The sequence below is a fragment of the Pseudorasbora parva genome, chromosome 2, assembly GCF_024679245.1.
Source record: "Pseudorasbora parva isolate DD20220531a chromosome 2, ASM2467924v1, whole genome shotgun sequence".
NCBI lineage: Eukaryota > Metazoa > Chordata > Actinopteri > Cypriniformes > Gobionidae > Pseudorasbora > Pseudorasbora parva.
The window spans coordinates 17611347-17627820 of record NC_090173.1 but is presented as its reverse complement, the minus strand read 5'-3'; the positions used below and the strand labels follow the sequence as shown (position 1 = coordinate 17627820).

At 38.1% G+C, this 16474-nt stretch overlaps 2 protein-coding genes across 7 annotated transcripts; one reads left to right on the top strand and one right to left on the bottom strand.

Moving 5' to 3' along the window:
* The first annotated feature begins 236 nt into the window (after positions 1-236).
* Positions 237-5717, top strand: srsf2b (serine and arginine rich splicing factor 2b). 4 transcript variants are annotated; one of them, XR_010908388.1, is made up of 5 exons: positions 237-695; positions 1797-2100; positions 2253-2372; positions 4881-4993; positions 5432-5717. XR_010908388.1 is itself a non-coding variant. In XM_067457694.1 (3 exons), exons 1-2 carry the CDS (start codon positions 334-336, stop codon positions 2086-2088), a joined length of 654 nt encoding a protein of 217 aa, XP_067313795.1. In that variant the 5' UTR covers positions 237-333; the 3' UTR covers positions 2089-2100; positions 4881-5717. The 4 variants fall into 4 exon arrangements, 1 of the variants encoding a protein (XP_067313795.1); XR_010908387.1 differs by lacking the exon at positions 2253-2372; XR_010908386.1 differs by having other exon boundaries at positions 4881-5717.
* Positions 5718-8102: 2385 nt separating this feature from the next.
* mettl23 (methyltransferase 23, arginine) lies at positions 8103-16472 on the bottom strand. 3 transcript variants are annotated; one of them, XM_067457652.1, is made up of 5 exons: positions 16334-16472; positions 16156-16260; positions 11990-12227; positions 11823-11907; positions 8103-10074 (listed from the first exon to the last, which is right to left on the bottom strand). In XM_067457652.1, the coding sequence occupies exons 1-5, from the start codon at positions 16421-16423 to the stop codon at positions 9915-9917; spliced, it is 678 nt and encodes a 225-aa protein (XP_067313753.1). In that variant the 5' UTR covers positions 16424-16472; the 3' UTR covers positions 8103-9914. The 3 variants fall into 3 exon arrangements, with proteins under 3 accessions (XP_067313753.1, XP_067313770.1, XP_067313762.1); XM_067457669.1 differs by lacking the exon at positions 8103-10074 and adding an exon at positions 10138-10450; XM_067457661.1 differs by lacking the exon at positions 8103-10074 and adding an exon at positions 10138-10445.
* Positions 16473-16474: the final 2 nt, after the last annotated feature.

Here is a 16474-nt window from a genome sequence, read left to right as displayed (position 1 = left end):
TGCACACACTATTGTTGTTTTGCATGGGATTTAAAATATTTGAATCTTTATAGTAATTTTTGTTGTTGTTGTTGTTGTAATAACGTTATAATTTCCCATATCTGAATTTTGATGAAAGTACGTTTATTTTGATGCTAGTTGTCTTCCGGGTTTTAGAACTCGCCATTTTGAGAGCGTGCGCTGCGCATGCGCGAGCTCATTGTTGTTGTGTTCGCGGGGGGGCTAGAAGAGGATCAGGATGGTCGACGGCAACTAGTGTTGGTCTCATACCGACTCAGTTTGTGGACACCGAGCAAAGTAAATTCTGATAGTTTGTTGGAAACATCCATTGAAATGAGTTACGGCAGGCCTCCACCCGATGTAGAGGGCATGACATCGTTAAAAGTGGACAATTTAACGTATCGCACGTCGCCAGAGACGCTGCGGCGCGTCTTTGAAAAGTACGGCCGAGTTGGGGACGTTTATATTCCCCGAGATCGATACACGAAAGAGAGCCGGGGGTTCGCCTTCGTGCGATTTCACGACAAGAGGGATGCCGAGGATGCGATGGACGCGATGGATGGAGCGATTCTGGACGGGCGAGAGCTCCGGGTTCAGATGGCCCGCTATGGCAGGCCGCCCGACTCCTACTACGGCGGGCGTCGCGGCGGGGGAGCCGCTAGAAGACACGGTGGACACGGTCGCCGCAGCCGAAGGTAAACAACACACCAGACAGTTTTTGTTGTCTTTGTTGCGAGCGACTATTGTTTTGTTTTTTCTTTCTATTTTTATTATTATAATACATCAAACAATAACAGATAGAAAATACAGAACATATAGAAAGCTTTACGGGAATTAAATATCATCAAACATTCATGTAAAGTTTTACAAAACACATGAAAAAACAAAAACATTTATATTGTTTTTTCTTTTCATTTATGGTTTGTAAAACACTTACAGAGGAGAACATTATGCATCAGTGCATTACCAAAAAAACTCAAAATATTTTATTTAAGTAGTGGCGTATTAGGTGTCTTTATTAGTCCTGTCAAATCGATTGATTACATCCAAAATAAACGTTTGTGTTTACATAATATTCACTGATCAGATGTAAAATTTTACCAGGTGAAAAGTGAATAACACTGATTGTCTCTTCATCAAGGCACCTGTTAGTGGATGGGATATATTAGACAGTAGTTTTGTCCTCAAAGTTGGTCTGTTAGAATCAGGAAAATGGGCAAGTGTAAGGATTTGAGAGTTTGACAAGGGCAAGATTGTGATGCTAGATGACTGGGTCAGAGCATCTCCAAAACTGCAGCTCTTGTGAGGTGTTCCTGGTCTGCAGTGGTCAGTATCTAACTATCTATCAAAAGTGGCTATGGCTCATTGATGCATTTGGGGAGCGAAGGCTGGCCGTGTGGTCCGATCAAACACGAGATGATGTAGCTCAAACTACTCAAGAAGTTAATGCTGGTTCTGATAGAAAGGTGTCCAAATACACAGTGCATCACACAGTTTGTTGTCCACCGCCGAATGTGCCAACAGTGGCACGTGAGCATCAGAATGGACCATGGAGCAATGGAAGAGGGTGGCCTGGTCTGATTAATCCCATTTTCTTTTACATCACATGGATGGCGTTTATTGACAATATTATAGTTTTTTCTCAATAATTTCTTGGCCAATTGATCGTCCAGCAAAACTTATCGTCTGACGTCTACTTTATCGTTATCGTTCTTGGTGTGAATGTGAATTTTACCAAGTTGAGTGAAAGTGTAGGATTGAAATAATCCATGATTTTTCTTTACCTCCACCCACAGCCCGAGACGTCGAAGACGCAGCCGTTCCAGAAGCAGGAGCCGCTCCCGTTCCCGCAGCCGTTCCCGTTACAGCAGGTCGCGGTCCCGCTCCTATTCCCGCTCTCGCTCCAAGTCACACACTCCCCGCAAGAGGAAGTCCAAGTCTCCGTCCAGGTCTAGGTCACGCTCTCGATCCAAATCCAGGTCCCGTTCCAGAAGCCGCACACCTGCGTCGAACAGAGGGTCTAAGTCCCGCTCGAGGTCCAAAAGCCAGCCGAAGTCTGCTGGGGAGGAAGGGCCTGCATCCTCCTAAAACCCTTCAGTGGTAAGAACTCATCTGTGCTGCAGCGATGCACTGCACTGTAGTTCCTTATTCTTTGCAGATGCATCGCATTGGTAAAAATGTGACTTGCAGAGCAGGTTTTGGTTCTGCTTTGACAATGCTGTTGAACTCAATGTGGAATTGTTTCCTCCAAGCTGCTGAATCCAGTATGGCAATGTAAAAGCAGGGCTGTGTGGTGCAGTTTGAGCTGTTAGAGGTGTGCCTGCTCCTGTTGGGGTTGCTTTCAAGCAGATGGGTGTTTTGGTGGTGCTGAGGTACGTCTACGAGACAACGGAACAGACAGCGTCTCGCCAAATCAAACACAAACTCGCTGCCAGTTGCTTGCTTTAACCTGGAAGTGGGAATAAACAAGTTTATAAACTAGCACTGTTGGGCTGCCACTATTAAGGGAGGATGGCATGACCAAAGTCTTATCTAACCCGTTTGACTTTGAATGCAGAACAACATAGCAGATGAATCAGTGTTAAACCATTACGTAACATCAGTTAAAAACAAAAGTAAACAAACTAACTTTCTAATAAAAGAGGGCTGCACGATTATGAAAAAAATTATAATTGTCGATTATTCCCTTGAAATTGTAATTGCGATTTATTCATTATAATTATCACAATTTACATTGAATCATGTTTTGAATGGCTTTATGCCATTGTTTGAAGCAGCTGCATGCTATATTTTTATATGAAAATAAGCTGAAAAAAATCTTCCTGAAAAACGCATTGCTTTTCTACAGCAATATGCCTCAAATGTCAACTCTACATAGGTTTGATTTCTATTTTAAAGCCGCAATGTCATTTTTTACCACTAGAGGTCGCTTATTTAAAACAAAGGTGTAGCTTGATGCGTGGATTTTGGAGCTTTTATTATGCCTCAGACGACGCTTCCACTTCTTCCGCTCGTGTGTGTGGGGTAACGCAGCTCTGTTTATCATATTAGACTAATTTGAGTGTGTTGAAGGTTGTGTTATAATGCTACTCTGTGCGTTCACTCGGCGGCTGCTATGAGACGTGTTAACATTGCAGTGAGCGAGATAGATATTAGGCATGGTAAAACATGGTACTCACAGTAAATCAAGAAAACCAGATTTAAACAATAAGACTAACTGTGTTGAGCTATAAGACAATGATTAGTTTTCTGTCAATGAATTACCAAACAGTTGCTAACCTGTCTAATAAAACACATTATATATTAAAGCATGTTTGGTATTTCCATGGTTTTTACTAAATAAATGTAGGCGGGTTTGATGTCATTGATAGGCAACGCACGGACATGGTCCGTGTCCTGGTTAAAATTACTTATTTCTCTTGATATAAACATTGAGCACATTTACATGCACATCAGCAAGCTGATAACTCAAAAATATCAGCTTATTGAAATAACCAGTTTCCACGTTTACATGCAAACCAGTAGAATGACAAAGCAAGTAAACCGCGTTTACATGACTTCATTAATAAACCGGGTTATTTCCTTGTAGTGACGTCAAAAATAATAATGTCCATAGCTGACTCTTGTGTATTCCAAATGTTACGTCCATTGTGATGTTAAAAAAAGCGTGCACCATGTCAGCGGGAGATTTACGGCTCATATTATCCCTCACGCAGAGATGCAGTGTTTTTACTGAACCTCTTCTGCTTCTGCTGCATGAGATGAGAACACATCTTTACAATTTTCTGGGTCTTAAAGTCTGCGTTTTTGATATATGTCCTTTTTTTAATGCAAAACGCTCGCTCGCTCTGTCTGGATGCGTTTAAATCTGCTCTAAGTATGCGTTTTTGTCATCTATCAGACATGCGCACATGCCGTCAGAAAGCAGGTTAATGGGTTTACATGCTGCGCAAAATCGTTTTTTGGTTTAATAAATAGAAACAAAATTAGAAAAAAAATTTTTTATCTGAACCACATAAAAAATGTTTCAATGTGTCATCACATAAAACACACAATTATCCAATATGCTTACAAAACCTTTTAATAATATTTAAATAAAGGTTGTCGATTCTCAACCATGTTCATTGTATTAACTCAAATTTTTAAGTTCAATGAACTCAAAATTCAGGCAACCAGGTAAATTATTTTTTTACAGTGTAGTGTACACGAGTCAACAAAATATATAACATGGCTCTAGTGGCTTTTGGATATTTTAATCTAAAAATCTTACATATTGTGCCTTTAAATAAATAATGTAATGTAATGTAAGTTGACTTTTTTTGAAATTGCGCCTTTGAATAATTACATAATTGTGGCATCACGATTAGAAATCCGATTAATTGTGCAGCCCTATTATAAGACCAGTACTATCATTTTGATTGGATGAGACGCATTTTAAGCCATTGTAAAATTACTAATATGAGCACATGCGACCAGACATCATACTGCCCAGACAATACTGTCCGAAATCTAGTCTTTTGAATGGGATGTCATTAACACATCACACATTTTATAATTTTTTTGTGTGTGTATACACATTTATATATAAAATACACGCATTTCTGTACAGTATGTGTAATTTTTTTTAGTGTTACGGTTAACTGTCCATGTCATCTTGATTATTTCCCCACCTTTCATTTCAATGTGTAGGTGCGTTCACGCCATGTCGTAATTACGAGATTCGGCTTGTAAAAAGCGCTCGCGTCCTGGTAGAACTCGTAATTAAACCTTTCGAGAGCTCCGACATGACCGCCACATGTTATCTCGTAACTACGACATGGCGTGAACGCGGCATTTCTATGTGTTTCGCCACACGTCTGACCCCTCTTTTGTGTTCTCAGGTCCGTCTCATCATGGGGCGCTTCTAAAGGTGTGACCTCGGTTGGAGCCTGAGGAATTGAAACCCCCGGATTGAAAACCCTGAAATCTACACAAAGGCTACGTGGGCCTTAAGGTCATTATGACTGATTGGCATATTCAAAATGTTCAAGACTCATACAGCGCTTTTGTTCTTTGCATACATTGTTCCTGTTTTCAGTGAGGTTGTTTTAAATGTGTGTGTCCTTTTGAATTCGTTGAGTAGGACGAGCATCACAATTCTATTGGGCTTTAAGGTAAACCCGTTTCGGTGATGGTTCTGAGCGTGACCCTCACGTGTGTCACTTTTGTAAGACGCTGTTTAGAAATGAATTTAGATTTGGCTTCGTTGTTGTTAAAAATCTGCTTTAATCTGCAAATGCCTAGAAATATTTCTCTGCTTTATTTTGAAATGATTTGGAAAGTATGAATAGCTTTTACAGTGTATTTTAGTTTTTGTTAATAACTGATTTGGCTTTTTGTGTGTGGTTATTTGGATTCTAACCCAATGTCTTGTGTATTTTTTGTGCACTAGGCGCAGTTGTCTAGCTGTTGAGTTTTGCTGGTTAGCTGTTAAGATCCGGTGTTGCAGTGCTGAGTGCTTGGCTGTTTCCGGTTTTCTCCAGTTTGCTGCTGTTGCAGGTGTGGTCGAGGTCAAGCAGCATCTGAAAAAAATATATATAAAAAAATTGGGTGGCAAAAGCACTGTCATCTGTCAAATTGTGTTACACAGTTTGAAAAGTTGGAGTATCTTAACTATAATGATAAACTTTGTTCTGTCCTTTTGATTTTTGGATCTTCAATAAATCAATTATTAAATACTTTTGTCTTGTGTCATAGTAAATTGTGTTTTTGACTGGGTTATTATAGTAAAAAAAAAAATAACTTCACTTGAAATGTAAAAGAATCCTTGAAGGTAGTGTATGTAATATTGTGGCCAAAACTGGTACTGCAATCACTTTTAAATGATTGAAGAGCGGCGTATCCCTCTCCCCGAGGACTCGAGGTTGCCAGATAGGCTACAGGATCAGCAGGAATTAAGGCTGCTAAGAAGCTTCCAATGGCAAGAGAGTAACTAAATACCATTAACAATGGTCATACAGGTCAAGTTGCAGTTTGTGTTTTCCACTGTATGCGAAGAACGAATGAGGAATAATTTTTAAAGAGGCAACGTTAGGCTACCGTCTCAAATAGCCTAAGTTTTCACATTGCCATAATGGGCGTGTATTATGTTGTTTTCCTCAGCGTCTCACCATAATGATAGAGAAATGGGAACTGATAATGGATTACTAATGTTAGCAAGGACAACTCGCTGTTTTTATTTTCCAGACAATTCCTTAACGTTACCTTTTAAATTCAATGACCCACCTCCTCCAGATGCGCTAACCCAACGGTACTTTGCACAAACATGCATAACTTGAATATTTGAAACGTCCATTTACATTAAGTACAAGTAAGCCAAACATAGATGAACCTTACATGTACAGGAGAAAATTAGCAACGTTGACGTCTGTCTTCATTCTTCAAAGTTTTCAGCCGTCTCCATCTTTCAAAGGCATCTCCTATACAAATCCTTGTTTTATTTCAGGACATTGTCACAATGTTTTTCAGATTCATAACAAGGTCTTTTTGGTTTTGTAAAGTTAGAATTTTTTTAAAATCCAAAACATTTGCAGCTGTGGTAACTACAGCAGATCTGGCAACCTGGATGCCCAAACACTACTGACTTCATGAATGGTCGATAGGTGGAGGGCGGAGCTTCAGGCCAAAACACAACATGTCAACATCAGGTGAGGGCTGCAACTTTTAAATGACTATCCTGGCCGGACTACTGTTGTCAGTGATAGAAGTATTTGAAATGAACATGATTCCTTAATGTCTAGTGTAGTGACATATCAGGGCCATTTTATGATGAATTAAAATACATTTCTTACATATAGTTCCTTTAAAGGGATTGTTCACCCAAAAAAGAAAAGGACCCCATGATTTACTCGCCCTCAAGCCATCCTAGGTGTATATGACTTTTTTCTTTCAGACGAATACAATCAAGAGTTATATTAAATGTCCTGACTCTTCCAAGCTTTATAATGGCAGCCCAAAATTTGAAGCCAAAAAAAGTGTATCCATCCATTATAAAATTATTCCACACGACATTGGGGGTTAATAAAGGCCTTCTGAAATGGTTTGTGAGAGATAATATCCATATTTAACACATTTAAAAAAAAAAAAAAAATCTAGCTTCTGGTTCTGCCTTTCATAATCAACTAAAGGTTTTTGTGTGAGTGTGTGTGAACTCTCTTTAAAGGTGACTAGTTTCTGCAACACTAGTGGCACTAAGCGAAAAAAATACAGCATATTTAGTAAGCGTCCATTTTGCCCGTCACGACTCCCCCAAATAAAAATCACAATCTCTTGTGGTAAAATAATGCTTGTGGTAAAAGGGAAGGCAGAAAATAAACAATAAAATCCAGGAAAAACATATTTTATTAAGGTTATAAATGTATTTGCATTTTAGTAAAGGAAACAAATATTTGATCCCCAATCAAAATATGACTTGGTACTTAGTGGACAAACCCTTGTTGGCAAGCACAGAGGCAAGACTTTTCTTGCAGTTGGTCACCAGGTTTGCACACATCTCAGGAGGGATTTTAGTCTACTCCTATTTACGGATCCTTTCTAAATCCTTAAAGGGATACGCCACCGCTTTTTCATATTAAACTGTTATTCCCTTAACTAAGACGAGTTGATACATACCTCTCTCGTCTGAGTGCGTGCTCTTAATCTCTCCGACGCGCGGTGACGATCTGATAGCATTTAGCTTAACCCACTAAGCCCAGTTCATTCACTATGGCAGTGGTTCCCAACCACATTCCTGGAGCCCCCCTAACACTGCACATTTTGCATGTCTCCTCAATCAAACACACCTGATTCAGGTCATCAGCTCATTAGTAGTGACTCAAAGACCTGAAATGGGTGTGTCAGTCAAAGGAGATATGCAAAATGTGTAGTGTTAGGGGGGCTCCAGGAATGTGGTTGGGAACCACTGCACTATGGGACCAAATTTTTACATGTAAACGTGCCTTGTGTGTGTCTTTACAGGTATGTTTGGGCTTTATTTTAAGTCCATATAAGTTTAATTATATGAATAAAATAAGTAGCCTACAAACACTGTATATTTTTTATTTTATTTTATTTTTTTATCAGGGGTGAAAAGGAATAAGAATTCTTTGTGTATATTAATTCATTTTGTAATTAATTAATTGTTAGTGCATCAGTGTCATGACTTTACTTGAGGGGGCACATCATTACTAACTCATGGTTAACTAACCATACACTAACATCAACTCATGGCTTGTTAATGTATGACTATGTCATGACTACTTGAGGGGGCACATCATGATTAATTCATTATTAACTAGCCATGCATTAACATCAACTCATGGCTTGTTAATGCATCATATCATGACTTCATGATTAATTCATTATTAACTAGCCATGCATTAACATCAACTCATGGCTTGTTAATGCATCATATCATGACTTCATGATTAATTCATTATTAACGACCAAATTAAGCTCATGATTTATCATAAACGTATTATAGAATTCACATGTAACTAGTATTCAGCCCAGTTAAGAGAACAGAGGTACCGTATCATCATGGCCTATGTCTGGGTGGAGAGAGAACTGTACGGATCCCAGCAGACGTTCCCTCACTTCCGGACTTAACTGCTTGTTTCCTGTTTGGTTCTTTTTTGGGGACTGATTCCTCAGAAACCGTTATAAGTCACAGTAGGTTCAGTTTGATGGGAAAGAGATCACAAAACAGACTGAGACCTTTTGAGATAAAATATAGCAGATTTAGATGATCGGTGAAAGTAATGAAAAACTAATCTTGGCTTTCAGTAATATTTATGATGAAGCTTCTGATAAAAATGGTTTAAATTATGACAATAATTCATTTGAAAATGTATTTCAGTCAAAATATTTGTTATTCCTTCTTAGAGAGCCTGTTTAATTTAGTTTACCCATACATGTTAATTAATGCATTAATTACCAAACTAACAGGTATTAATACTGCTGTATTCATGCATGAATCATTATGAATCATGTCTTAGTTCAGGATAGCTCCTCATTTGTTCATGGTTAGTTCATATCTTAACTAATCATGAGTTCATGTTGAATTAACTATTAATTCATGTATTAATACATGATTATTCATGTCCTGTTATTGTAAAGTGTTACCGTAATTACTAATGTAGTTGTTAAATATTTGTTTAGTTTTCACCAAAGTGCACTCTATTTTGCTGTAGATCATTAAACTGTTACACTGCCTTAGAAGTCTGTCCAAAATCAGTTTTGTAAGGTGCCTTCATGCATAAAACGCTGCCTTCCAAACCATTCTCACATAAGGCAGCGAGGCAACGAGTCAGCACATACTTCACTTTGAAAAAGTAACTCCGATATTTTGTTGTAAATTTAAAAGTAATGTGTTACTTTTCTAGTAACTTGAAAAAAAGTAATCTGATTACATAACTCACGTTTATTGTAATGAGTGACCCCAAACACTGGTTCCACCTCACCAGCTAAACACCCTCTGGCTCCACGCTCCAAACTCTCGCTACTGGTTGAGCTGTAAAGTGACAGATCTGAGCAAACCACTGTTCAGATGGTGCCTGAGAGGCTCAAGTTTTGGGGGAGATAAACCCATGAATCGCATACTGATAGTAGTCAATGAACAAACTGGGTTAAGAGAATGTATTTTAACAAACATATTTTCATTTAGTTGAAGTTGTACTAAAAAAAGCTAACTGAAATCATTCATAAAAACTATATGGACAAAAAACAAAACAATACAAATCATACGGGTTTGTAATAAAACAGGTTCTTGGACTACAGTTTAGCATGATCTGTATTTATAAACTCATTTTATTTCTGTAATCTGACATTTTGTAAGGAAAGGAGTAAAATGATAGGCATATTATACATTATGTACAAGTTTATCAGTCACAGATATTTTAAAACACATTTCTTGTTATAATTATCATTTGTACAGTATGATTGCCAGGAAGTGTTGATCCAGCAAGATGGTTTTTGTTTGCATCAAATGTTTCTAGTGGAACATTAATGCACTTCAGATCCCACTTGTGTAACAAGGCATCTATGGACCAGTCCGCACTGCAATAAGAGAAATAAAAAGAGTATTCATTTTTAACTAGGCATCTTGGTTTGTGATTACTGAATAATATGAATATTAAATTCAGAACCCTATTTATTCTACATTTGTAATGAGTATGCTGTTCCTAATTGTTGGGGACTAATTTGACAAGATTGCTTTTGGCGGGTTTCCTACAGTTATGAAAATTTTAGAGTATATAAAATAAAATAAAAATCTAATATTAAAGGGTTAGTTCACCCAAAAATGTAAATTTATGTAATTAATGACTCACCCTAATGTCGTTTCACACCCGTAAGACCTCCGTTCATCTTCAGAACACAGTTTAAGATATTTGATATTTAGTCCGAGAGCGTATGGAAGTGTATGCACACTATACTGTCCATGTCCAGAAAGGGAAAAAAAACATCATCAAAGTAGTCCATATGTGACTTCAGTTAGTTAGTTAACATCTCCTGAAGCATCGAAAATACATTTTGGTCCAAAAATGACAAAAACTTTATTCAACATTGTCTTCTCTTCCGTGTTTGTTTTCAATCCTCACATAAAGATTCGAATGGTTATGAATCAGCGGATTGATTAATAATTCAGATAACCAATGTCACATGATTTCAGCAGTTTGACACACGATCCGAATTATGAATCAATTGTCATTTTCGGGTGAACTAACCCTTTAAGGTTGTGGGAATTTCTATAATTTATTGTTTTCTTATGTTCATATTTGTGCTTCAAATTGCTCTTTGTCATCTCTAGCAAACTAATTATAAAACCCTTATCCAAGAATCACACATGTATGGAATTTTGTTTCCGCCATGGAATAAAAAAATGAAAAAAGGTAATTAAAACATTTTATCTCAAAATAAGATTTTTTTTTGTTGTTGCTTTTTAAATTAACATTTTCCTCGCAATAACTCGATTTATATCTCGCAATTCTGAGTTTTCATAGAATCATCAGATATATACTAGCAATTGCAAGAAAATAGTTAACTTTTTTTAATTGCAAATCTATTCTTGCAATAACTCTACATTTATAACTTGCAATTCGGACTTTTCATAGAATTGTCAGACATATACGTGTAATTGCGATAAAAAAGTAAGAATTGCAAGAAAATTGCAATTAACTTTTTCATTTACCGGTATATCTCCCAACTTTATTCTTGCAGTTGCGAGTTTTATTCGCAGTTCTGACTATTTCTCATAATTACGAGATTATAACTTGCAATTCTGACTTTTTTCCTAAAATGATCAGATATACACTCGTAATAGCAGAAAAAGTCGCAATAAACTATTTAAATTGCAAATCTTTCAACTATTCTTGTAATATCTCTAAATTTATAACTCGCAATTCTGACTTTTCTTATAATCGCCAGACATATACTTGCCATTGCAAGAAAAAGGTCAGATTTGTGAGTCACAATTACCTTTTTAATTGCAAGCGACTGATTTTATTCTTACAGTTACTTGCAATTGCAAGTTTATAACTCATTATTCTGACTTTTTTCTTACAATCATCAGATATATACCTGTAATTGCAAGATACTAATTTGAATTAGCTGTTTAATTACAATTTCATATTTCACAGTTCTTGCAATTGCAGGTATACATCTGATTGTTCTAAGAACAATGTCAGAATTACCCTTTTTTTATTCCGTTGCTGAAACAATCTTTCAAACAAATGGACAAGAACTCAGTTAATGGGATTTAAATGTATAGCTGCTTGCTGCATAAGTAATGCATGCTTTTAGATCACCTTCTCTCCTGGTATGTAGTCCAGAATTGAGCATGAGGGTTTCTCCTTACAAGAAAGGAGATGGTCACAAGCACGTCTTCAAAATCTGTCCAAAGCAGTGTTTTGATTAATATTTAGAAACCTGTGTAGCAGTTAAGCATAAGATCAACCCTGGAAACTATCCTCACCTTCCGGTTCATAGAATACGTCTGATCCCAGGATAATATCTACAGGTGGCAGAGAGAGGAGCTCCGGCGATACCCGTCCCCAGGTGAGTCCGACCACAGGCACGCTGGGGAGGTTATTGACATCGCAGGAGCGCCTGCAATTCCTTAGGCAGAGGGGGAGTTCAGCACTGTCTGACAAAATCACATGAGCTCCACACTTGGCAGCCACCACACCAGGCAAACTCACCCCGGCACCGAGCTGCAACACAAGCGGATGTAGTTTAACACCATTCTATTGTTTTGCTATCAGCATGTAATTTTCATCATATGTACACTTCAACTATGAGAGAAAAAAAATCCAGAAAATCACATTGTCTGATCTTTAAATAATTTATTTGCAAATTATGGTGGAAAATAAGTATTTGGTCAGCTAAAAAAGGTTAATCTGTTCTCCACTCATTCCCTGTATCAATTGCACCTGTTTGAACTTGTTATCAGTATAAAAGACACCTGTTCACAACCTCAAACTGTCAGATTCCAAACTCCACTATGGCCAAGACCAAAAAGCTCCCAAAGGACACCAGAAACAAAATTGTAGACCTGCAACATGCTGGGAAGACTAAATCTGCAATAGGTAAGCAGCTTGATGTGAAGAAATCAACTGTGGGAGCAATTATTAGAAAATGGAAGACATACAAGACCACTGATGGTCTCCCTTGATCTGGGGCTCCATGCAAGATCTCATCCCATGGGGTCAAAATTATTACAAGAACGGTGGGCAAAAATCCCAGAACCACACGGGGGACCTAGTGAATGACCTGAAGAGAGCTGAGACCAAAGTAACAAAGGCTACCATCCATAACATACTACGCCGCCAGGGACTCAAATCCTGCAGTGCCAGACGTGTCCCCCTGCTTAAGCCAGTACATGTCCAGGCCCGTCTGAAGTTTGCTAGAGAGCATTTGGATGATCGAGAAGAGGATTGGGAGAATGTCATATGGTCAGATGAAACCATAAAATAACTTTTTGGTAAAGACTCAACTTCTCATGTTTGGAGGAGAAAGAATGCTGAGTTGCACCATGCCTACTGTGAAGCATTGGGGTGGAAACATCATGCTTTGGGGGTTTTCTGCAAAGGGACCAGGATGACTGATCCGTGTAAAGGAAAGAATGAATGGGGCCATTTATCGTGACATTTAGAGTAAAAACCTCCTTCCATCAGCAAGGGCATTGAAGATGAAATGTGGCTGGGTCTTTCAGCATGACAATGATCCCAAACACAGCACCCAGGCAATGAAGGAGTGGCTTCTTAAGAAGCATTTCAAGGTCCTGGAGTGGCCTAGCCTGTCTTCAGATCTCAAACCCATATACAAATTTTGAAAATCTGTGTTGCGTCACCCCCGAAACATCACTGCTCTAGAGGAGATCTGCATGAAGGAATGGGCCAAATTAAGCAACAGTGTGTAAAAACCTTGTGGCGACTTACAGAAATAATTTGACCTCTGTCATTACAAACAAAGGGTATAACAAAGTATTGAGATGAACTTTTGTTATTGACCAAATACTAAATAATAAAATTATTTAAAAATCAAAAAATGTTCCTTCTCATTCTGTCTCTCAAAGTTGAAGTGTACCTATGATGAAAATTACAGACCTCTCTCATCATTTTAAGTGGGAGAACCTCTACAATTGGTGGCGGACTAAATACTTTTTTGCCCCACTGTAATGTTTATTAACATGAACTAACAATGAGCAATATATTTCTTAAAGGAAGTGTATGTAAGATTGTGGCCAAAACTGGTACTGCAATCACTTTCAAATGACATCCCCCCCCCCTCCCCCGCAGGAACGTTAACATGATTTCTTAATGTCTAGTGACATATCAGGGCCATTTTATTATTAATTGAAATAAATTTCTTACATACAGTTCCTGTAAAGTATTTATTATTCTTTGTTAATATTAGTTTATAAAAATACAGTTGTTTGTTGTTTGTTAACAAATACAACATTTGATTTTAATAATGTTTAACAATGGACTGCATTATGCTATGGAAGTGTTGTCCATTCTTTGTTCATGTTAACTAAATTTGTTTACTAATGAAACCTTTTTGTAAAGTGCAAATTATGAGATGCCAAATGCTCTGTATGGCGGTATGACTTTACAGTCCCTGACAAAAGTCTTGTCGCTTATCTATTCTCTAGAAATACCTGATATTAACCTGATTTTAATTAATTCATTGGTGTTAGAAATAGCTCATATGAAAAGCTAAAACCCTCCCAAATGATGTTTAATGCACTGAAATAAATAATTTTCACAGAAAAAATATTTATCATTTAATCAAGACAGAAAGGTCAAATTTTGGCAAGACAAAAGTTTTGTCGCCTATACAGAAATTGAACAAATTTACTGCAAATACAAAAATATGTCAGCAAATTAAGTTGTGGTGCTGTGAGATCCAAATTTAATATCTTGTATGACTTCCATGAGCTTGAAGGACTGCATCCATGCGGTTTGGCAAGGATTCATACAATTTATTGATGAAGTCATCAGGAATAGCTAAGAAAGCAGTCTTGCATGACTCCCAGAGTTCATCAATATTCTTTGGTTTCGTCTTCCATGCGTCCTCTTTCATCCTACCCCACATATGCTCAATGATGTTCATGTCTGGTGACTGGGCTGGCCAATCCTGGAGCATCTTGATCTTCTTTGCCTTGAGGAACTTTGATGTGGAGATGGAAGTATGCGATGGAGCACCGTCCTGCTGCAGAATTTGGCCTCTTTTATGGTTGGGAATAAGAGGTAGCTAAGATTTCTTGGTATTTTAAACTATTGTTGTTGCCTTCCACCCTGCAGATCTCTCGCACACCCCCATACTGGATGTAACCCCAGACCATGATTTTTCCGCCACCAAACTTCACTGTTTTCTGGGTGAATCTCGGATCCATTCAGGCACCAGTAGGTCTCCTGCAATATTTGCGGCGACTGTGGTGTAATTCAACAAAAGATTCATCTGAAAAATCCACCTTCTGCCACTTTTCCTGCGTCCATCCTTTTAGCAGGCTGTGGGCCTTGGCGAATGCCACACGGTTTTTCAATTGTCTTTTGTTTAGTGCTGGCTTCTGGGCACTGATTCGACCATGGAGGCCATTTCGAGACAGAATCCGATAAACTGTTCTGGTTGACACAGGGACTTCAGGTGACCAGGTCTCGTGGAGCTCTGCTGCAGTGGAAAATGGGCTGGCCTTGGATTTTCGAGCCAAACAAACGGTCCTCTCGAGCAGTTGTCTTGCGGGGTCTGCCTGACCTGGGCTTGTCAAAAACGTCTCCAGTCTCTTCAAATCTTTTTTTTATCCTCTATACTTGACGCTGAGACACATTGAAGGTGTCTGCCACATCAGCAGTGGATCTGGTCTTCAGCCTCATGATAATCAAAACTTTAGTCTCAGGGTGAATCTTAGGCATGTTTGCAGAGGTCTAGCTGCAGTTGATGTGAAGGTCCAGCGCAGTGGGGTTCTTTTTATACACACTTGAGACCTAACTGATCCATTATTAGTCACAGGTGAAGCTCATATGACAAGGTGACAACACTTATGTCTTTGCAAAAATTGACTCAATGGGCTATACCAAGCTGTGAATATTAGAATACTTTTTGAAAGTTTAGTTTTTCACTGAAACATCATCACAAAAGCTGGTGGGATTAATATGAGCCATTTCTTGTAAAAAAATCTTGATTAGAAATATATTTCAGCGGCACTTTAGGTCAATTTGTACACAAGCGACAAGACTTTTGTCAGGGACTGTATAGTTTCCCCTATGGTACTGGAAATGGTATCAAATATCAATATGTTTCCATGCATCAAAGCTGGACATTCCAGTATCATGACACTAGAGAACTTACTTTTTCTGCCGAAGGTCATTTTGATTAAACATTGCCAAAATAATAATAATGAATAATAATGAATAAATAAAAAAAGAAACATGCATTGTTCACAAGAAGATCTATAATAAGCAATTAGAAAATAGATTAATTTCATGCCAATTTCAACACAGTAGGACTTGGTTGATTTGCATATCTAATGCATTGGGATCGTGTGACCCATTCAACTCATGAATGTGAACACGAATTGGCCACACTGAGTCAATATACAACAGATCATATGTGTGTATCATGAGTGGGATGCGGTACCTCAAGAACAGCCTTGTTTTGTAGTTCCTCTCTTGCCATCCACACATACTGTGACAGCACCACCGCACAGGGCCACACATACATGCCATATTGTGGATCAAGAACCTGGAATAAATCACAATGTTTACTGTCAAATTATTGACTCGTTAATTATAAGGTGTTACAAACTTTGCTGTACCTCAGGGATAGACACAGTTAGGGACTGCGTGTCTTCACAGTCCTGAAATGTGAATGACTTCTCTATTAATGTGTGAGAAGATTCATTCATTGTCTTTGTTTATGTCTTACCTTGAAGTTACCATATTTTTAGCTTTCCAAA

Excerpts from the sequence above, each read along its gene's own strand:
- srsf2b (XM_067457694.1), top strand. The coding sequence starts at position 334 with ATGAGTTACGGCAGGCCTCCACCCGATGTAGAGGGCATGACATCGTTA. Across the intron at positions 696-1,796 it reads CACGGTCGCCGCAGCCGAAG|CCCGAGACGTCGAAGACGCA; the intron begins GTAAACAACACA and ends CTCCACCCACAG.
- mettl23 (XM_067457652.1), bottom strand. The coding sequence starts at position 16,423 with ATGAATGAATCTTCTCACACATTAATAGAGAAGTCATTCACATTTCAG. Across the intron at positions 16,261-16,333 it reads TAACTGTGTCTATCCCTGAG|GTTCTTGATCCACAATATGG; the intron begins GTACAGCAAAGT and ends GATTTATTCCAG. Across the intron at positions 11,908-11,989 it reads CGTATTCTATGAACCGGAAG|ATTTTGAAGACGTGCTTGTG; the intron begins GTGAGGATAGTT and ends TGCTTTGGACAG.